The sequence below is a fragment of the Drosophila miranda genome (assembly GCF_003369915.1).
Source record: "Drosophila miranda strain MSH22 chromosome Y unlocalized genomic scaffold, D.miranda_PacBio2.1 Contig_Y1_pilon, whole genome shotgun sequence".
Classification (NCBI taxonomy): domain Eukaryota; kingdom Metazoa; phylum Arthropoda; class Insecta; order Diptera; family Drosophilidae; genus Drosophila; species Drosophila miranda.
This window is the reverse complement of record NW_022881603.1, coordinates 19,990,789-20,013,019: the sequence shown is the minus strand read 5'-3', so window position 1 is coordinate 20,013,019 and position 22,231 is coordinate 19,990,789. Positions and strand designations below refer to the sequence as shown.

Genomic DNA, 22,231 nt, shown 5'->3' with positions numbered 1-22,231 from the left:
CGCGCCAACTAAAGGCCATGGATCGCTTTCTTACCAAGGAAGAGCTTGCCGAGTTAGATGAGGCAGAACTTCAAGCTCGCTTAGAGCAAATCGAGCGAATGAATGCGGATTTCGATGCCGCTCAAACGAGCCTTGAAAGGCTGGATTTCCTGCAGTTAGCCCATGATGCCCGGCTGGACTTTTCGAATGTTTATGTCAAGGTTAGGTCCAGGCTGTCGCGGGAGTTGATGGCTGCTCGCACGGTAAATGTTGCCAATTCAACGGCTCGGCATACTCTCGAGGGGAATTCGTCGTTGTTCGCCTATAATAGTATAGGCCGTTCTCGAATGCCCGAGTTGCAGCTTCCGCGATTCAGTGGGAGCTACATGGATTGGCCAGAATTCCACGCGATGTTTTCGACAATGGTGCACAAAGACCATCGTATACCAATCATCGAAAAATTCCAATATCTTCGTGGATGTCTAGATGGTGCTGCGCTGGATACGATTCGTTCCTTGGAACTTTCTGAGGAGAATTACGACAAGGCGTTGAATTTACTAATGTTGCGATTCGATAATAAACTGTTACATTTTCAGGCACACGTCAAGGCTATTTTCGGGCTGCAAGGGGTGGAGAAGGGCTCGGCTATCGGCTTGCGCGCGCTCAGCGATAAAATCAATTCGCACTTGCGTGCACTTCAGACCTTGGCGACCCCGCAGGAGATTTCCGATGGGTTGCTGATCTTCATCATAGGCACGAAATTGGACCACAAGACCAAGGAGAAATGGGAAGAGAACTTGCCGACGTCAGGATTGCCTCGGTGGTCAAGCATGGCCTCATTCTTGGAAGCAAGATGTCGGATGCTGGAAAATTTGGGATCGGCTATGGTAACAATTCCTAGCCAGCAGGTGGGAGAAAGTAAACCTAGCACCCTAATCACCTCCATTAACGATTATAATAGCTCAACATGCAAGTATTGCAAATCCTCCGATCACTACATATCCCGATGCCAGGCATTTATAGATCTCCCTGTTTTTTCTCGATACAAGGAGGTGAAGAAGCGCCATTTATGTCTAAACTGCCTCAACAAAGGCCATTCATTGCAACGCTGCAAGTCAGGGGCATGTAGAAATTGCCAAGCCAAGCATCACACACTGCTCCACATGCAGTCGGGCGCTGACGCTGAGCTGCCATCGCCGAGCACGGAATCGACCCAGCATGATCCTGCAAGTGCCCTAGTAGCAAGCAAATATATTAGCCCTCCCCCCTCGAGTCAAAAATCTCTGCCTAGCCAAAACGTGCTGCTAGCTACTGCAATCGTATATGTCAGGGGCCGTTTTGGATCGCTTATTCCATGTCGTGCCATTTTAGATTCCGCTTCTCAGGTTAACTTTATAACATCGAGACTCGCCAATCAGCTGCAGTTAGATCCTCACCCGTCTCACGTTAAAATCGCCGGTATTGGAGAGTCAATTCTACCATCCAGCAAGGCTGTGGACATCGTCCTGCAATCTCAAGACGAAAGCTATCGCGGTTTCCTCTCTGCAATTATCACTGCCTCAATCACAGGAATGCAGCCTAACTTCGGCCTAGACGCAAAGGATTGGCCAATGCCAAATAACCTAAAACTAGCTGATCCTAATTTCGCCAAGCCCCAGCGTGTCGATCTGTTGATAGGTGCTGGTTTGTTTTTCGAATTAATGTGCGTTGGACAGATTCGACTGTCAGACCAATTGCCAACATTGCAGAAGACGAAACTTGGCTGGATAGTGTCAGGAAGTATTAAAAACTCTGAGAAAGCCCGTGCGGCGCTAGCAGCCGTTGAAGATCCCCCTGTCATCTCCGCTTGCGAGACTAATTTGTGCGATATTGTAAGGCGGTTTTGGGAAGTCGATGGAGATTATTCGCCCTCATCAATTTCGGAGGAAGATGTTCATTGCGAACAGCATTTCGTCACAAACTGCATTCGCCTAGAGTCCGGAGCTTACTCCGTGCGTTTGCCAACCAAATTCAGTCTAGAGGAATTAGGAGAATCGTATCAGCAGGCGCTACGTAGATTTCTCAATTTGGAGAGGAAGCTAGCAAAAAATGCACAGCTTAAGGCAAAATATATGGAGTTTCTTCAGGAGTATCGTGATTTAGGACACATGTCGCCAGCTTCGCGGCAGTCAGACCTCCCGCAGTACTTCTTGCCTCACCATTGCGTCCACAAGCAGGATAGTACAACCACCAAATTACGCGTAGTGTTCGATGGATCTGCCAAAACAGCGTCTGGAGTATCACTGAATGATGCGCTTATGGCTGGACCCACCATCCAACCTAAAATTCTGATAACTCTGCTTCGTTTCCGCTTTTTTAAAGTCGCCTTGTGTGGCGATATCTGCAAAATGTACCGCTGTGTACGCGTTTCCCATCCCGATACGCACGTGCAGTGCATCCTATGGCGCAATGACCCGAAGGAGGAGATTCAGGTGTTCAAGTTGGAGACTGTTACTTACGGAACCAAACCTGCCGCTTTCTTAGCAATTCGTGCTATGCATCAATTGGCAAATGATGAAGAGTTGCGTTTTCCGCTTGGCGCTGATGTTGTTCGAAGAGATTTCTATGTCGATGATCTCATATCTGGAGGGGACAGCATTGATTCTGTCATCAAAATTCGTCAGCAGGTAAAGGAGCTACTTTCGAAAGGATGTTTTCCCATACGTAAATGGTGTTCCAATGAACCCGCTGCTTTGGAAGGCGTATCGGAAGCGGATCGCGAAAAGTTCCTTACCTTTCATGACGGGACTGAAGTAACCAAGGCGCTTGGTCTAGTTTGGGATCCCACCACGGACAATCTTCTGTTTAGCTTCGCTCACGTCGGAACCGCTGCAGGCCCAATATCGAAGCGTTCGGTCCTGTCTACACTAGCTAGGTTCTACGATCCTCTAGGGCTCATCTCTCCCATCATCACAAAAGCTAAAATATTTATGCAGTCGCTATGGAACGAAAGCCTAAAATTGAATTGGGACGAAAGCCTGCCCCAGGATCTACATACGACTTGGATTGAGCTGACTTCGCAGTTGTCGATGGTTAAAAACTTTAAGTTTCCACGTTACGTGCTTCGGCAGCAAGCCAGATTAGAAATGCACGCGTTTTGTGATGCGAGCCAAGCAGCATATGGCGCCTGTGTATACATGCGTTCGGAAGCTCTTGGCATTGTGCAAAGTCATCTCTTATGCTCTAAATCCAGAGTCGCGCCCTTGAAAAGTATGACTATCCCCAAGCTTGAGCTGTCCGCTGCCCTCGTATTAGCCGAACTAGTGTCCACCATAGTTAAGGGATTATCAGCTCCATGCCAAATACATTGCTGGTCGGATTCGTCCATAGCCCTTGCCTGGATTCGAGAATCACCATTGATTTTAATATATTTGTTTCTAATCGAGTTCAGCGGATTCAGGAGCTCACCGCTGGAATGACTTGGCATCACGTGCCCACAAAGTTGAATCCTGCCGACATCATATCACGTGGAGCCACGCCCGCTGAACTAATGGATAGCAGCCTTTGGATCTCTGGACCACCATTCTTGCGTCTTGAGAGCTCAGAGTGGCCTGCAGGCTTGCAATTGCCGACCGATGTACGAGAACGTCGTCATGCAGCATTGGTTGTTTCAAACGAAAGGGATGTATCGTACGATTGCAAATTTCAAAACTCATTCGGATCCATGCAGCGCGTCTTTGCTTACATATATCGATTCTACTTTCTCAAGGACAAAGGCATAGCGCGGTCGAAGGGTCAACTTACCGTAATCGACATCAAAAATGATACGCATTTGCTCATAAGGGCAATACAGCAGCAACAATTTTCGGAAGAGATAAGGGCCCTCGCCAGCAAACAGGCCCTACCCCCAAAAAGCACGATGGCCTCACTGAATCCATTTCTGGATAGCTTTGGATTGCTGCGTGTTGGAGGCCGCCTCCAAAATGCCGAATTGGACTACGACGCGAAGCACCCGATCCTGCTTCCTAAGGGACATCCTGTCACTGTCTCTATTATTATCTTCTTTCACGAAAGGTTTCTCCACGCAGGAGCTCAAGGATTGCTCGGACTGCTTCGGCAAAAATTCTGGCCTATTGGTGGACGCAAATATGTTGCGGGAATCATTCGCAAATGTGTTAGATGCTTTCGTTTGAAGCCAGTGCTGAGGGAACATATCATGGGAAACTTGCCTGCGGATCGCGTAAGGACTAATCCAGCATTCCACACAACGGGCGTTGATTTTTGCGGACCCTTTTATCACAAGTCGGAAGTCAGAAGCAGGCCTCCTATCAAATGTTACATCGCTGTCTTCGTATGCTTTAGCAGCAAAGCAACTCATTTGGAAGTCGTTCGGGATCTATCTACAGAATCCTTTCTGGCAGCATTAAGGCGTTTTATAAGTCTACGTCCCAAACCTCGAATCATCTGGTCAGACAACGCTACAAATTTTGTAGGAGCAAAAAATGAGCTTTTGGAGCTTCGGCAAATGTTCCTCAGCGATCCTCATACGTCGGCTGTGTCACATCTCTGCGTTTCTAGTGGAATCGACTGGAAATTCATCCCCCCTCGCTCACCTCATTTTGTGGGGTTGTGGGAGGCGGCTGTTAAAGCAGCTAAATATCATTCTCAACGCATCGTCGGGACCTACATTTTTACTCTTGATGAAATTCAGACCTTGGCTTGTGAAATCTCTGCTTTGTTAAATTCCCGTCCGCTTTATGCAATTACAGAAAGTCCCGATGATCTAGATGTGCTCACGCCAAACCACTTTCTCAATGGAGCCCCGAAAGCTGCATTCGACGAGCCAGATGTGGCGCATCTCCGGGTCAACCTACTTAGTCGATGGCAGCGGCTGTGTCAAATGAAGCAGGCGTTTTGGAGAAAATGGAGCACGGCGTATCTTTCGATTCTTCAGGAGCGGAGCAAGTGGCGGTCATCGTCTCCAAACATCAAGCTAGGAGCGCTCGTCATGATCAAGGAGGAAACGCTGCCACCATTAAGGTGGCCGCTTGGCCGCATTGAGAGCGTCATCCCAGGAAAAGATGGAACCATCAGAGTAGCCGTCATCCGCACTCAAAAAGGCCTTTTCAAGAGGGCCGTTGGAAAAATAGCGGTTCTGCCCCTTCAGGATGGATCTGTTGAAAGCCTTTGCCTTCCAACGGGGGGTGAATGTTCGGAGCAGAACCCAGCCGATTAGCTGCTTGCCAAATAGCACCTAATTCTTGGCCCTCAGCCGCTTATTTTGTTTGTTACTTATGTCTATGTCACTCATTTGTTTGTTAAAGCTTTGCGCTTGCTTGCCCTGCTAAACGCTCTCTGCCAGCTCGCTCTTCGCTATCTCCGCTTTGCGTCTGCCTACCGACGTCGGCCGAGCGAAGCTGCGCTTAGCGATCGGAGCGGCAATGTAAAGGGCAGGCAAGCCACACTTGCAATTTGGATGTCACGCATTAAAGAACATATCGTAATTTTATTTCTGCGCCGAGTTTTATTTAATTCGAAATAATTAGTCGGCCGATTGGGGATAAAAAACATTATCTCCACAATCATCATCCTGATTATCTACTAAATCGAAAATGTTGTCATCATCCGGAAAAATGTATGATGGATTATCATTATTAGGCGTTGCATTCCTTGGGTCATCGTCGTCATCATCCCATTTAATGTCACTTAACCAGGTCAAGTTGCTCTCGAGATAGGTTTGGGTCTTAATCCCAAAAATCAAGGACAGGTCTACGGAGCTCGGCTGAGAGTCCAGATTTATGGTTGATTCCGGTTGGGAATCGATAAAAATGATTTCAAGGTCATCCATCTTTGTTGAAAGATTACTAGTTTATGTACTAGCTGTTAGCTGTGAGTAGTTATTATATAGGCATTTTGCTATGGGACAGTGTTAGGTACACAAAGGAGGAATATAAATTATAGAGAAAGTAGAAAGGTTCAACGGCATCGAATCCGTTTTTCAGGAAACACTTAAAAAATACCTCTAAACTATCACATTAGATTCATTGCAAAGGGATGACCTACCTGTTTGAGGGTTGTTTGAATCGCAACACGGGACCAATCGTAAAAACAGGTTCATTGACAGTAAGAGGGAGGAGAGAGAATATAAATGAGCGAAGGATCGATTTGAGAGGATTTTACATGGTTGAGAAACAGGATTGACATCGAAGTTAGTTCACATTATCACCGATAGGTGGCGCCACCAAGTAGTAAAGGATAAGGGACGGCCGTATATTTAATATAAGTAGCTTTAATTAATTTTTATGTCTTCCTATTATAATTTTATTCTTTGTGTGCTCCTGTATATATCTCCATTAATTTGTGTTCTCTTACCATTCAACCCTCTTTACTTATAAAATATCCTATAAGTATTTATTTAACTTGACCAGTTAATAACATAGCAGAAATTGTTTCCCAATTCAATGTTAATAAAATATCTTATAAGTATTTTTTTAACATGATCACGTAATAACATAGCAATATGATGCACATTTACATTCAACATGTTGCCAAGCTGCACATTCTTAAGCATATGTTGCTGCAACATGCTGCGAATTTGGTAATTCAGTCTAAAATATGACCGTCCCTTATCCTTTACTACTTGGTGGCGCCACCTATCGGTATCGCGAACTTGAAACTGCTGCTGGAGACCATATCTCAGATTCGGCCAGTCCGGCATTCCTACCGTCCGCACATGCATCCAGTACCAATCCCTTGCGGGGCCACTGACCAATGTGTGAAAGGCTTTCAACACCTCCGCCCACGGTACCTGGTACGACGTCTGTAGATGCTCCACCCGGAATATGAATTCCGCCACGGGCATCCCCTTTGGATCGCCGTCGAAGCTAAGTCCCCATCTTCGTATCTGCACTTGCTCCTGCCTAGCCTCTCCGAAACTCGGTCGATTCCTGTTAGGGTTTGCTCCTGCGCCCATCCCGTTGAACAGCCACTCCTCCACGGGTCTCTGTCCGGCTTGGGTCCTCTGATCGGCCTCCAATGTTCGGTTGTCCACGAACAAGTGCGTTGGATGTGCTTGCTGGTTCCCGGGTGCTTCCTGTTGACCTCCTCCCAGACTGGTTGCATTTGATCCCCGATTCCTGCCATTCGCATCACTCGCCGTTCGCTCCGCTTTTAACGAACCCACCACAGCGTTGATCTCTCGCATGAACTCTAGCATGTCCGCTTGCATTGACGATCTCAGCGCTTCCATTTGCTGCCCGAGCGACGCTCGGTAGGTCTCCTGTGCTTGGGCTAAGGCTGCGTTCACGGCTGAGCTTAACTCGGGCGGTAACACCAGGTCCTTACGGGTTCGCTCCTACCGCTCCGGCCTCTTGGTCCTCCTGGTACAACCCCGCATGTACGTTTTCCGCCACTTGCGACGGCCCTTCCGGCCTACTGCCGGCTTTACCGTCCTGGGACCGAGTCGTCGGCATGTTGTACGGCTGGTACCTGCGCTGTGCCTCTGGGCTACGCCTTGTCTTTCCCGAACCTTTAAAAATCTCCGGGTCACTCATCAACCAATTTTCCTAACGTACTCCTTTCCTTTGTCTATTCCCTATTTACTTAACTATCTTGGTGATAAATAAATTGGATTGTTTATTATCTGACTACCCTACTCCACTAAACACCTAGTTCCTGGCTAAATAATCCTCAATACCTTCAATCGTAACGAGAAAACAAATAAATAAATAGTGCAATAAATAAATAAGCGAATAATTAATTCAATGTTTAGATAACCAAATAAATAAATTTAAATACATAAATCGGTTAATTTAAATCAATAAATTGATAAATCTAAATATCCAAACTGATTCAATCAAATAAATAAACACCTACATCTACAATTAATCGCCTAATTAAATGCAACACTAAATAACTAAGTACTTCCTCTCCCAAACAAAAACTCTTTTTCCGATGACTTGCCTAATGCCTACCTCTAAAATTGCTTCCAAGCAATGCTAGCGAGGATCGTCAGTCCTCAAAAAAAAATGATTTCCCTTTGGGTTTTCTTGCTTCGGCTTTCCAATAGTCTGCTAAATCACTAACAAAAAAAAACATATAATTCCCAAACTGCTTCAGACAAAAATTCGACTTTAATTTGTTGGGTGGGACGAGAGACAACTGCATTAATTGTTTTGCAGGTGAGCGGACCCCCTTCTTTTCCCGTTGCTATTTACCTTCGCTTACTTTTTCTGAGTGCCAGCTCCCTTTGCTGTTTTCTCCCTCAGATCACCGTGGATCCCCCAGAATCGGACAACGACGTTAATGCCTCTCGACATAACCCGGACCACGACTCGACAGATCCTCCGGCACCACTTCCTCTTTTCAGATCCAGACAGCGAGCTCCACGAGTCGGACAACGAGGCTACTGCCACCTGGTAATACCTGGACCACAACTCGGGACACACACTTCCTTCCCTTCTACCTCCGATACTTAACTACCATGTCCATTTTCCTCTCTTCTACTCCTCTCAGCGGCTACGACGGCTAGGATTTATTCCCGGCTCGCGGACCGGCTGAGTTTCGTTCTACCAGGGTTCCATTTAACACCAGGTCTTTAAGACTCGCGTTTAAAATCGATCCCTTCTATTAACGTTGGGCGCCATTTGTTATGATCCGCCTCTTTGCCGCCCTGGCCTATCGTTCCCAGCTAGCTCACGGGGAAGTCAGGGGTGTTTCCGACCCGATAAGCCAGGGGACGGATTGAACAAAACAAAAACAAAAAAAAAACATACAAAAAAAACAAAACTAATTTATAGGACAGACTTGTCCTCGTTGGCACTTTCGTCAGCGGGGATAGTTGGTTTCGTTATCCCTAGCAGGGTCCCTCCCTTCCATGAGCGCCACCTTTTGAATTCGCTCCCTTTTCATATTCAGGGTCCCGCTCTTCTTCTCGCTCTCGTCCCACCCAACTACCGTTTTCTATTCACTCATGACTCTTTTCAAATTTTCCATTTTATATCCAGTATATTTTCTTATTTATCTTGAACATATTAATTAATAATCTAGGTTTATATAAAAGAAACAAATACTAACACAAAAATACTAACAAAAAATTAAACCCTATTTCGGCCGAGTTGGCAGCCCCCTGATGCTAGCTGATGTTTACGTTTAATCGTGGTGTTTTTTGTATGATCGTGATATTTTGTTTAATTGTGGGTCGGACGGGTGTAGATGTGTGAAATGTGGTGATGTTATGTGATGTGTTATGAATAAGGGTATACATGCGTGGGTTGTGTGTGGAGGGTGTGGATGAAGGTGGGTGTGTGTGAATCGTGTGTGTGTATTTCTGCTTTGAAGTCCGGATTCTTTACCCGGGGGGCTGGTGTGTGGGGACAGTGCACGTGCGGCCTCCACCATTCTCCACCGGAAACTTCTCTCTCTTTTCTTCCTCCTCGCCCCGTTTCCTTTTCTCCCACGCAACTCTGCCACTGCTTCCCAGGATCCACTATAGATGCCGCTGTCTCTTTCTTCTCCAGCCCTGATACGTATCGGCTCTCTCCAAAACCGCCCATAACAGCCCATAACAAACTATACTATATAATTGATTTGACTGGTATATAAGAGAAACATGTTTACACTGCGTCGTCTCAGTCAGCGCCTATATCCAAAGCAGATACAGTAAGTGTTCCATGAACATCTAGAAATTGCATAAGAAAATCGTATCGTATCGTACATATGTACATAAATATATTTGAACTATTTTCAATCTGCAGGCATTTGAAAATGTCACAGATCGGTGAACTCGGCAGTGGTGCCGGCAAGGGTGGCGGCGGGGGCTCCATCCGCGAAGCTGGCGGATCTTTTGGCAAAATGGAGGCTGCCCGCGAAAAGGAGTTCTTTCACAAGCAGGTATGTGGTGAGGCTGAATCGAGAGGATGCCGATTCTAATAGACTCTCCTTTGCAGCAAAAAGAGCAGCTTAAGAACTTAAAGACCAAGACGGAAGTCAAGACTCCAGAGCCGGCCAAGAAATGAGCAATTTAATCAACCAACAGATTTGTATTTATTGAAAATCTTTGTTAAAAATATATACTATGTATGTTTAAAGTGGTTTCAGCACTTTTTACTTGATTGAATCAGCTGTTCGATTCTGGTTCAATCTAAGGTTCGCTCGCGGTGAACCCACTCTGGATCGCCCTGCCATTTGTTTATGGATCGCAGTGGGGAGAAAAACGAGCGACTGATAAGACACCGGAGACCTACAGATGTCCGCTTCTAGGCGGCAGCTGCAGACAGATTTCACCGGTTTGGACGAGTGTGTGAGCATTGCATCGGACAAAGACAAAGCGCGGATGGCGTCGACTATACAAAATGGCTTGAAAGTGGCCCTGAGGAAGAGCATGAAGGATGCGCTCAAGTGCTTGGAGCCGGAGGCTATAAAGCGGCAATCGCACGCGGTCACCGCAAAGGTAATGTAATGAGCAGGCCAGGCCTATGATAACGCTGGATAAGCTGTCTGCTGACTGCCGACATCTTATCTTCTGGCTTTAGGTGCTCCAAAGCGAGTCCTTCCGTCAGGCGCAACGTGTGAGCATCTACCTGAGCACCAGCGGCGAGGTGGACACCACGGAGCTGCTCTGCGAGATGTTTCGCCTGGAGAAGATGGTGTTTGTGCCCAGCTACGAGGGGGCCAGCATGAAAATGGTGCGCCTACGTGGCATGGAGGAGTACGAGAGCCTGCCCCTGACCAAATGGAACATCAAGCAGCCCGACTTCAAGGAGACCCGCGAAGATGCCATGACCAAAGTGGTGGGTTTCAATATCATTTAGAGTGTTTAGAGCTTCTAGCAAAATCTCTGATTCGCCTGCAGGTCACGGCATTGATCTGTTTATTGTGCCCGGTGTGGCATTCACCCGCTGCGGTGCTCGCATGGGCCATGGCATGGGCTATTATGACAAATTCCTGCGCCAGCACTCTGACAAATATCCCCACAAGAAGATCTCCTTCATGGCCCTGGCCCTCAACGAACATATTGTGAGCCAGGAGGATCTACCGATGGACAACCATGACGTGTCATAACAGAAAAGTAAACCCAGATCCTTTCGATCCTATATTTGATCCGAGCTTTTCAGCGAATTTTATAATCAAGATAAACTGGCATTGCCCTATCTTCCGGGCGATCTCTCTTTAAAGTAATGGAAAATACAATGAAGCTTAATAATGTATTGCAGGCAATCGAATGATCGATCTCTATCGAAGGTAGGGCGGGCGCGAGCGCAGACCACGCCCACGCGATCTGCCACTGTAGTGGGGCAAGGAGTAATGGGAGTCGCTGCCGCCAAAGTGCGATTCTGAGGTGGAACGATACGAGCCGCCACCAGACTCTGTCCAGCTGGAGGGCGAGCCTATGCGCATCATTTTTTTTTTGTCTGTCAAAGAAAAAAGACGGAGAATTAATGGAGAGTTGAGAGAGTGAAAGGAAGTCTTATCCCTACCTAAAAGCAGCCGCTGCCGAGATGCGTGATCCCCGATTGCGATCCACTCGAGAGCCCCGCAGCATGGAGGGTATCTTGCCCGTTGGACCAGTGGGCTGAGCCCCACAGGTCTCCAAGGCCAGGAAGTCATCGACATGCAGCGACGGCGGGCGCGATGTATTGGGCGGACGCGAACGAACGAGATCGCCACGCGAGGGCGGCGGCCGGGCAAAGCCTCGTCCACGCACAGATGAGAGGAACATCTTCTCTGGCCGCCCGGTGGCGGGCTCCACCTCCACACGCCGTGTACGGAAGCAGGGCGCTGTCGGCGTCATCTCGCGGTTGGACTGTGGCGAGCCGGAAAGATTCAGCGTGCGCTTCGACTCGCCGGAGGTGGCCAAGTCCGGATTGAGGCAGACATTGGCCAGGTCGGTGAGGTCGCAGGCTATGCGCTCGTAGAGCGGCTCGTTCATATCCTCGATCAACTCGATGGGCAGCGGCTCCAGCCAGTAGCGAGCCGTAAGCTGCGGATTCTCGGCAGTGGCGCAGTAGCGGGTGAAGATCGGCCGTGCGTCGTACTGGGTGACAATGCCTTCGGCCTGGGGCAGAAAAGGTTCCACGTTAAGGGATCCGCCACTGGAACTGGTGCTACAGCTGGCGGCAGGGTTGGCCCCATCATTTTCGGTCTCCACGGCGGGCGTTTCCATGCTGGCACTGCCCACTGCCTCCTGCCTGGAGGCATGCAGGACAATCAGTTGCTTGAGGTCGCAAAGGGCAGCCTCATTGGCCAACAGTTTGTACTTTTCCAGAACCCGCAGGATGCGAGCCAGCACCGGCGGCCTGGCCATGTCAATGTCCTGAAACTCCACCAATTGCGCAAGCTCCATTGCCCCTAGCTTGAGGGTGCGATTCGGCATCGCGCACATCGGCGGCGGCGGTTCGATTTGCGTGAGCGAACGGAGCAGCAGGATCAGCGACTCGATGTTGGCATGGTACTCCACCGTCTCGTTATGCAGGATGACGCGCTCCATCCAGGCCTGGAGTTCGGTGAGCTTCTGCTTCAGGAGCTGGGCCAAGTGGTAAAAGGTGAAGCTGCAGAGAGATAGATATTAGACATCAAAGATCATTGATGCCTGGCAAAATACTCACTCGTGTTCCGTGAGGATCACCAGATTGCGCACGGCCAGTATGGATATGCCATGGGTGACCTCGACGCTGGTTAGATTACTGAACACCGCATCGATAACTCGTGGTATGAGTTCCTTGGGCGGCAGGGCGGCTGAGAGATTCAGAGCAGGTTGAGCCGTCGATTTGTGGGAGATCAGGGATATGCCCGAGACCAAGAAGCTGTCGAGGATGCGGTGCACCGCCTCCTGGCAGTTGGTCACCACCTCGTTGAACTCATTGAGGGCCAGCAGCGATTGGAACAGCTCCCAGAACTTGCCGGACAGAATCGAGAGCATGGAGCTCTTCAGCGGCGCAAAGGCGCACAGTCGCGTGGAGAAACGAAGGAGCCGCTCCAGATTGGTGGTGGGAATGCAGTTGGAGGTCTGGTACTCGGTGCATAGCAGCTCCGTGATGGTCTTGGCTATCAGGAGGGTCATGTTGGGGGCCTGATCCGAGAGCTGCATGCAGACGCGCTGTAGAAGCTCCGCCAGCTGCGGGAAGCTGGAGGGAGCCAGGGCCTCGACCAGCTTGGCGATCTGTCCGCTCTGCGGATGCAGGTGGGCGGACCACAGCTTGCGCTCGATGATCAGCCGCTGCTTGTGCTGTTGCTTCAATTGGTCGCAGAGCGGCTGGGGCATGGGCAGCGGGAGCGGCAGCAGGGAGACGTGGATGAACACTGGATAAATATCTCGAGGCAAACACTCACCTGGTATAAAGTGCGCGGGTCCATCGATGTTCTTCAGCACCTCTCGCACCATCAGCGTCCAGAGGGACTTGTGCAGCGACTCTGCATCCTGCTCGTGCGGCTGGGTGTAGGCTAAAAGGCTTTTGACCACCTCCAGCTTGCACTGCTCCACCTCTGCGCCGGCCTGGCAGCGGGAGGGGTAGTAGTAGAGCAGATAGTAGACCTTCACCAGGTGATCGATGGCCGTCAGATCCTTGTAGGTGCCGTCGCGGCACAGTATTGCGTACGAGAGCAGTTCGCGAAGGATCTGCAGCGTAGGCAGCATGATCTGGCAGCAGTGTACGCCCTGGATGGTCATCAGCAGCAGCTCCATGATCAGCAGCAGCAGCTGGACCCCATCCGCCGCATACAGCTGCAGGGCCACAAACCGATGCTTCAGCTCTTCGGTGCCGTGGGACTTCTACCGGGGCTTGCTGATGGCCAGAAAGCGGAGGATGCGCAGGGCCATTATCAGGTCGCCGGGGAACGTGGTGAGATAGTCGAGGGAGCGACCAATCACTTCCACCAGCGGCATAATGTCGTCGTAGACAAACACATTGATCGCCTCCAGGGGTTTCATGTACACATACATCTCCTGCAGCACCGCCGACACAGATGGCTCGAAGGTCTCGTGGTTCTTGGCCAGCTCCAGTATGACGCCGCCGTGCTCGATGAGGTAGTCCAGCTGCTCGCAGTAGCGCTCACAGGCATCCACCATGTCCACCGCATAGCTCAGCACCGGGCTCTTGTACTTGGTGCCCGGGGAGCTCAGCAGCTGGCGCTGGGTCTGCAGCCGCTGCTCCTTCTTGATCAGATCCATGAAGATCTTCAGGTTGTTGTTCAGACCCAGCACCTCGATGGTGTGCTGGCGCCCGGAGGGATCGCAGGTCTGCGAGTAGATCGAGTGCATGTGCGTGGCTATCTTAATGGTGTCGTACTCGGGGCAGGCGGCTGTAAACGTGATTGCATCCAGATGGTAACGAGTCTGCACCTTGTAGGACAACTCGATGCCCAGGCGGGCCAGGCGGGGCAGCACGGGTCGAAGAATGGGTTTCCGTACAACTGGCGGGGGCGCCATCTTCGGCTCCTCCGCGGCGCGGATGCCAGTCGCTTTGCCCTCATCCGGCTTCTGCTCCACACTGTCGTCCATTGGCTTATCCTCCTGGGCTGGCTGGGCACCTCCTCCAGGCCCAGCAGTATAGACACAATCATTTGGGTCACGGGAAAGGCATCGTCCACAAAGTAATCTATGCCCACATGGGACCAGAGAAGGGTGAGCATCAGATCCAGTGTGCAGAGGAACGTGGAGGCCGGAACCTCCTTGGGATTGCTTAGGATAACCAGCAGGGCCTCGGCGAGCGAGTGCTGGACAAAATATGACTGCAGTGCGTTGACAAAGCTCCGCTGGGCCGTGGGATCGGTGAGAGCCTCGAACTTCTTGGAAACGGGCAGGAAGCGACGCGGCTGCTGGTAACTCAATTGGCTGTAGGTCAGGGCGTCCATGAGCATCTGGAAGGCAAACTCGATCTTGTGGCAGACGTCCAAGCGATTGGGATCTGGCGTCGCCTCCGGCACACTGGCATCCGTATCGAGAAAGATCTGGCGGCAGCATTGCTGGACACTGGCCAAGGCCTCGTACAAATGTAGTTTCTTGATAATGGCCTGCAGGGCGTATTTGGTTCTGGTCAGCTTCGCCGTCTTCAGGAAGTCCATAACCATCTGATAACCGTTCGTCTTGGGCGAGAGGAAGTTCTGGTTAATGGCTTAATGGATAAGGCCATGTAGGGCTCCTTGTAGAGGCTGAGCACGGCTTCGAACAGATCGAAGTCTTGCTCCTGAAGCAGGTGTCCAAACAGTTGCTCATTGCTGCCCAGTAGCTCGGCCATGCGGGCCCCCAGCTTGACGTGGCGGATCTTGAACGCCGGCTGCGGCTGCATGCAGGCCGCCTGGAAGCTCAGAGCAACCTGCAGGACATTCGCCGCCTGGCGCAGATGCTCATCGTCGTGGCTGAAGAACTGCTGCAGGACAAAGTTGCGCCGCTTGTAGTGCTGCGAGAGTAGTAGACAAACTGTTCCCGCTCGTCCGCACTTAGTCCGTGCTGAAGGCGGTGACGCTCTCGCAGCGTGTCTGCAGCGTTAGCTTCTTGAAGAGCAGCCGCAGCGTTTCCAACTCCTTGTTAAGGTGAGCCGCCAGGTCGCCTTCGTAGACCAGCAACGGCCTCTGCCACGGCTCGAAGGCGTCGATGGCTGGCGGGGCAACGGCGGCGGCAAACTCCAGCTCACGCTCGTATTCGGCCGCTGCAGCCACGTCCTCGGCCTCGTCCTCTTCGTCATCGCCAATAATCTCGTCGTCGCTGAGAATGGGCTCGAATTGTTCCTGGGGCGTACCAGAGCGCTCTTCGTCATCGCGGTCGCGGTGCAGGGACTCCGACGAGTGTCGATAACCACGCGAGGCCTGCATTTTGTAGTGGGATCGCGAGTCGTCATCATCGTAGTCCATAGCATCGGGCGAGCGCGGTCTGATGGGCGAGTCTATCGATACTGGCGGAGTTCGAGGCCACTTGTGCTCATCTGCATCCGACCGGGAACGATCGGAGCGCTTGCGACGAGACCGATGGCTGGAATACTCCGGTGAACGCGACCAATCTCTTGATCCCTTGTCGCACGAACTGAAATCAAAATAAAAGACCCTGTTAATCTTCTTTCAGGAGTGAACAGCGTCAGAGCATACCATCTGATGTACTCCCTTTCGTTACTCTCCGAGTGCGTGTGCGTCCGCATGGGTGGCGGTGGAGGCGAGCGGTCCGTGGAATGGGTGGAGCGTCGCAGGCGGCACATCTCTCGCTGCTCCTCGTCGATATGCTGATGTTCGCGCGACAGCCCGTACTCCATGTCATCGTGCTCGTAATCGCTGACAACAACGGCCTTGTGCGGCACTGTGGGAATCGGCTCCGCCCAGTCATCCTTCAGCACCTCCTCCTGGCCAGCAGTTTTAGTGAAACGTGTTACTCTTGATATCCCATAGAAGCGGTGAGGAGGAAAGAAATTCGAACATAGTGGCAAGGCCAAAATTTAAGGGGAAAGGGTTAGCAAGAGTGGCGCCACCTGGTCCTGGAGAGTGAGAGTTCCGCGCGCTCTCCGGAGCCGTTATGAGAGAGGATTTCCGATCTCATCCCATAACGGAGTCCCGAAGCCAACTCACCCATACCCCAAAGAAAAGAGAGCCGCCAGCAGCCCGAATCAGGCCATGCCCTTGAACCTAGTTCAAGGGCGATAGAAGAGAGAGCGATGGGGATCAGCGGCCCGGGAGCATTAAACAGAGCAGCTAAGCCAAGAGGGGGTTCAGAGAAAGAAATTCCCGCAACGGAGGAGCATGCGCGCCGGACACAGTGATCTAGTGATTTTTTTGGTTTTGAAAGAAAAAGTGAGTGGGATGAGGATGGAGTAGTGGCCATCACCCGATAAAAGATAAATAAATCTGTGATTCCAGGGGATCAAGATCAGTGAAACACCAGGAACTTTAGAGCTGACCAGCGGGACGGAAAGTACCTCCTTCAGCACCTCCTCCTGCAGCAGGACATTGTGTGCCTCCGTACTGAGATTGCACATCTCCGGACCCGCAGGCTCGCAGGGCAGCGTTGGACTGGCTATGGGCTGCGTCACCGAGTTGGTCAGGATGCCATAAACGGCCAAGGTGATGGTGCTGTACCACCCGCGCAGCACGAGACCATCGGTGGGGATCTTCTCCCGCGAGCAGTCCAGGTGGATGCAATCGTTTTGGTTGTAACGCAGCAAGCCCAGGTTCTCAAACGCCGGGGCACCCGGCATGCCCAGGTCGTTCACAAAGAACTCCAGATCGAATTTGGATGGGTTCGTGGCGCCTAGACGAACTCCGCCCGGAAAGTCGGCCTGCACCCGCGCACCCAGCGGAATAATTCTCACTTGCGTGATGAAAACCGGCTTCGGGTACTGCACCAGATCCAGGTTTATATCCTAAAGCAAAGTGCGACGTGTGAAAGAAAAGCCGTGTATGCTGGACACCGTTGCGCTACTCACGGTGATATCTTCGTGGGAGAAGGTGTCGAAGAACAACAGCTCGGCTCCATCGTCGACTTCGGTCATGTTGCAGTCTCGGTTCGGTCCAATTTTAAATAAGTTTCTTAAATTTATTTTCCGAAAACTGGCGTCAAGAGTGTGACCACTTACACATAATCACACACACACACTGTTGAGTCCAGGAACGTGAGAATTGCGGATAAAACACAATCGCTTATCTTCATAGGTACTTAGGCGTTGGTTGCGTTTTATTTCCTATTTGCAAAAGGAGGGTAATACATTTTATTCTTATATGTAGGTAATATATCTACGCACGCTTCGTCTTTTCTCCCCGCTCTTTCTTTGACTGCCCAAACTAATGTGACCTTCTTGTCTTTTCATAGTGTGGCCATTTTTCTTCTCTCTTTTTTCTTTATGTAGGGTATCTGTGCCCTTGCTTAAAACTAAGTATATATAAGCTAATTTTTCTCGACAACATCCCCACCACCGTGAATCAAGCACGCTCGTGATTCACAATACGTCTAGCTTTGCCAGCATACAGGTTGGGCGGTGTAGAACTCCAGCCGTCGTCTTTACAGTGGCTGAGCGAACCTGTCCGTCGCGTCCAGGCGTGACTGCTAGAATAACTCCCTTTTTCCATTGAGATCGATGAAGGTTCTTATCACAGATAAGAACAATGTCCATTTCAGCGAGTGGTGGCACTGGGTGATGCCACTTTGTCCGTCTGCATAGGTCTGGTAGGTACTCATTGAGCCACTTGTTCCAAAATGAGTGTGAGATCTGCTGAGCGATGCGCCATTCCTTTCGAGTTGGCTGGTACTTCTCCTCTTGTGGATGTGGTGTCTGGCTAGAATTGGGAGAACCTAAAAGAAAGTGATTAGGGGTTATCGGATCGGCTGTGGGGTTATCCAGAGCAATGTGTGTAAGCGGTCTGGAATTTACTATGTTTTCAGCGTTACACATTAGGCTATACAGTATGTTTTCTTTCAGGTTTTTGTCATGCAGCGCGTGTCCTATGGCCCTCTTCACACTGCGTACCAATCTTTCCGCGCACCCACCTGCATGGGGGTTTAGCGGGCAATTAAACAGTCATTCGATCTGCTTGGTTGACAACTCGTTCGCTATTCTAATGTGATCGAGGTCCTGTAATTCTCTTTTCAATTCACGCTCAGCTCCCACCAAATTGGTACCATTGTCAGATCGGATTCTTACTGGTCTTCCGCGCCGCGCCATGAAGTTATGCAATACTCGAAGACACGTATCTGTTGTCAGGTCCCTGGCAATTTCCAAATGAATTGCTCTTATTGTATGTAAATATGTAAATATGCATATCCAGCGTTTCTCGGTACTCCTTCCTCTTACAACCAGAAACGGTCCCATATAGTCGATTCCAACATATGAGAATGGGCGTACGTACGGAGAGAGTCTGTCCTTAGGAAGTTGTCCCATTAATGGCATTTTTGGTGAAGCTCTCTGGATTTTACAAGTCATACAATTTCTAGCTGCACGGCGAACCTCCTGTCGGCAGTGTGGTATGAAGTACTTTCTGCGTATTTCTGCTATAATTGTTTTTTCATTCTGGTGTTTCCATAGCTCGTGATAATGTCGCACGATCAATTTTGTAACGTGATGCCCTTGGGGCATTAATATTGGACGCCTGGTTTCTTCTCCAACCGAACATGCTTTATTAATACGCCCATTCATGCGGATCACTCCTCTTCCGTCTATGATCGGAGAAAACTTCCACAGCATGCTGTTCTTTTCGATGGACTGTCCAGTCAATAGCGCCGCCCGCTCATCATGAAATGCAACATCCTGTACATTGCGGATCACTATGAGCTTCTTCAATTTCAGCTACATCAAGGTAGACTTTTCGTTTGATCTTACGATCACACATCCTGTAGACCCAAGCGACAACTCGCATCAGCCTTGTAAATGAAGAGACCCTTTCCAGCAACTCTCCGAATACGATATTGACAGATCCATCTGAAGACATCTCATTGATTGATAACGTAAACTTGCTTCTTAGTTCCAGTTCCGTGTCACCAACGTCTGAAGTTCCTAGATTCCATTGACTTGCGTCCTCTTGAAGGAATTGAGGGCCTCTCAACCAGGAGGTTTCTCGAGTTCCAGATCTGAGTTTGGTGCCAAAGTCTGCCGGGTTATCCTTAGTAGGCACCCAATGCCAATCTTCCAACCTTGTGGCTTCAAGTATCTCGTCAATTCTGTGTCCTACATATGGCTTATATTTTCTGTGATCTGATTTAATCCATGCTAAGACAGTTTTGGAGTCGGACCACATGTCGACACATTTGGGGTTGACGTCGTGACCCTCAAGAATACATTTCCTGAGACGAGTTCCTAGCACTGCCGCCTGTAGCTCGAGCCTGGGTATGGTCGATAGTTTCATTGGGGCACACTTGGTCTTTCCCATTATAAATGCGGACTTCCATCCAGATTTCGTACGTATGCGCCAGTATCCAACTGCTGCATAAGCTGACTCACTCGCATCGCAAAATATGTGTAGTTCAATTGGTTCCCCAAAGAACTCTTCAGCGTAACATCGGGGTATCCTTATCTTGCATGCTTGGCTTAGGCTGCGCAACCAACATTGCCATTGCTTTATATCGTCGCCCTCAATTGGCTGGTCCCACTCTGTTCGCTTTTGCCATATTGACTGCAGAAGCAGTTTAGCGATCAGGGAATATTCGGCTAGAATTCCAAATGGGTTAAACACAGACATAACCACTCGCAATACTTCTCGCTTAGACGGTATTCTTGATTCTGAAAAGATTGATGCGTCAATTTTGTTAAACGAAAGAGAGAACCCAAATTCGTCGCTGCGTGTACACCAGTACATTCCCAGGACCTTTTGATAATGCGAAGATTCATCCCTATCAAGAGTTATGGGTTCAGCTACTTGTTCGTTACCAAAAACCTTGTTGAAGAATTTCGAATTGGACACAAACTTTCTCAGTTCGAATCCTCCCTTTTTGTGAATGTCAACTATCTCCTTCACTACTCTCACAGCCGATTCTTCGGATGAAAAACAATGCACCAAATCGTCCACATAATGGTTTCTGGATCTGGATCTGGATACGATTCTTTAAATTCAAGTGCGTTTCTATTCACATTTCTATTTCACATATTGAGCAGAGGCCGGTGAATATTTGGCTCCAAAGGTCATGACCTGCATTTCATACTCCTTCATCTCGTCGCCTGGATTCTTCCTCCATAGTATGCGTTGGGCACATCGATCCTCCTTTCGTATTATGACTTGGTGGAACATTTCTGCTATGTCAGCACAGACTCCAATCGGTTTCTGTCTGAACCTCATAAGAATGTCCGTTAGGGATTGATACCCGTCGGGGCCAGTCATGAGCATGGAGTTTAACGACACTCCATCGACTTCTGCAGCCGCGTCGAAAACAATTCTCAACTTGCCGGGCTTGTTAGGATTTAAGACCCCAAAATGAGGCAGGAACCATTCTTTTTTCTTGTCCACTTCCAGTTCATTGCTTGTGATATGCCGAATGTATGACTTTTCTTCGTATGCTTCCATCAGGTCGCAGTATTTTTTGTAGTACTCTGGATCATGTATAAATTTTCTTTCCAAAGACAATTGTCTCTTTATTGCCATTTTCTTGCTATCAGGCAAGACGTCGTCATCCACTTTCCATAGTAATCCCGTTTCAAAACGGTCACCAATACGTCTTGTCGTGGTTGATAGCAATCGGTTCGATCTCTCAGTTTCTCGACATTCTACGTGGTTTTTCACAATCCGCACATCCATTTCCGAATTCGTGATGTAGTCTCGCACCAACTGTTCAATGTGCTCGTCATTGTGTTTAACCAGATGTACGGCCTTTACATTACTCATGGGTCCTTATTCTCCGCGACATTTTCCATACGCAACCCATCCCAGATTGGTAAATGCAATGGCTGGCCCAACGTATCCCATAGATCTCATTTGCTTTGGAGCTATCAAATGTAGGTTATCTAGTCAATCAACAGGAACTGGAATTCCTGTGTGTAAAACTGATTCTTCCCGCTTTCGCTATATTCATTACTTGCTCGTATATCCCACCTTCTTCGGATATTTCAATTTATGAGCAGCACTTGTCCGCTTTAACCGCTGTTTCTTCCTCGCTATCTGATAAAGATCGTATGATAGTTCTTGGTGACTTCAACTTGCCAGGAACTGTTTGGTCTTCGGTAAACGAGTCTAGTATCCTAGTGCCCATGTCACGACATGACTTTGTTGACGGCTTGCTTGACCTATCCCTGTCTCAAGTCAACCATGTGAAAAATTGCTTGGGTCGATTGCTTGATCTGTGCTTTGTCTCGGATCCGACCATAGTGTTGTTAACCCGAGCCCTTCCGCTCACTATACCTGAAGACGCCTACCACCCTACTTTCGAGGTGTCGCTAGATATAGGACCAACTGTATTGGATCGGTCGAGTAGGCTGCCCGAACGTGTCCGCTGCTTTCGTAAAGCCAAGTTTGCGAAGCTTAATAACCTCATTAGGGATTTTGATTGGTCCGCTTTGTACTTGTGCACTGATATCATAAAAGGCACAAACATTTTTTACAATGCTCTTGGCACATTTTGCGATTCTTGTGTCCCGCTTTCTTGTCCGACTAGATCTGGAAAACCCCCTTGGTTTACCAAAGAGTTATCCAGTCTAAAAAACTTCAAATCAAGACTTTATAAAAAATTTCAAGTGGGTTCTCCTACTTCTCACTCTCGCTATGTATTAGCTCGGTCAAACTTTTCAGTTCTTAATGCTCAATGCTATAAGAACTACCTATCTCGATGCAGGATACGTTTTTCTCAGGACCCTAAACAGTTTTACAGCTTCGTAAACAG

At 49.3% G+C, this 22,231-nt stretch overlaps 2 protein-coding genes and 1 pseudogene across 3 annotated transcripts; 2 read left to right on the top strand and 1 right to left on the bottom strand.

Annotated features, from left to right (window-relative positions):
• The first annotated feature begins 9,069 nt into the window (after positions 1-9,069).
• LOC117189982 (ATPase inhibitor A, mitochondrial-like) lies at positions 9,070-10,046 on the top strand. The gene is made up of 4 exons (XM_033395064.1): positions 9,070-9,255; positions 9,477-9,618; positions 9,714-9,849; positions 9,906-10,046. The coding sequence occupies exons 2-4, from the start codon at positions 9,569-9,571 to the stop codon at positions 9,972-9,974; spliced, it is 255 nt and encodes an 84-aa protein (XP_033250955.1). The 5' UTR covers positions 9,070-9,255; positions 9,477-9,568; the 3' UTR covers positions 9,975-10,046.
• A 43-nt stretch (positions 10,047-10,089) lies between these two features.
• On the top strand, positions 10,090-11,165 carry LOC117189981 (5-formyltetrahydrofolate cyclo-ligase-like). 2 transcript variants are annotated; one of them, XM_033395062.1, is made up of 3 exons: positions 10,090-10,408; positions 10,491-10,748; positions 10,811-11,165. In XM_033395062.1, the coding sequence occupies exons 1-3, from the start codon at positions 10,205-10,207 to the stop codon at positions 10,976-10,978; spliced, it is 630 nt and encodes a 209-aa protein (XP_033250953.1). In that variant the 5' UTR covers positions 10,090-10,204; the 3' UTR covers positions 10,979-11,165. The 2 variants fall into 2 exon arrangements, with proteins under 2 accessions (XP_033250953.1, XP_033250954.1); XM_033395063.1 differs by having other exon boundaries at positions 10,491-10,752.
• LOC117189980 lies at positions 11,050-17,764 on the bottom strand (annotated as a pseudogene).
• Positions 17,765-22,231: the final 4,467 nt, after the last annotated feature.

Bases quoted from the DNA above. Each gene is read 5' to 3' on its own strand.
- LOC117189982 (XM_033395064.1), top strand. From the start codon at position 9,569: ATGTTTACACTGCGTCGTCTCAGTCAGCGCCTATATCCAAAGCAGATA. The intron at 9,619-9,713 runs GTAAGTGTTCCA...TTCAATCTGCAG, and splicing joins CTATATCCAAAGCAGATACA to GCATTTGAAAATGTCACAGA. The intron at 9,850-9,905 runs GTATGTGGTGAG...TCTCCTTTGCAG, and splicing joins AGGAGTTCTTTCACAAGCAG to CAAAAAGAGCAGCTTAAGAA.
- LOC117189981 (XM_033395063.1), top strand. From the start codon at position 10,205: ATGTCCGCTTCTAGGCGGCAGCTGCAGACAGATTTCACCGGTTTGGAC. The intron at 10,409-10,490 runs GTAATGTAATGA...TTCTGGCTTTAG, and splicing joins CGCACGCGGTCACCGCAAAG to GTGCTCCAAAGCGAGTCCTT. The intron at 10,753-10,810 runs GTTTCAATATCA...ATTCGCCTGCAG, and splicing joins TGCCATGACCAAAGTGGTGG to GTCACGGCATTGATCTGTTT.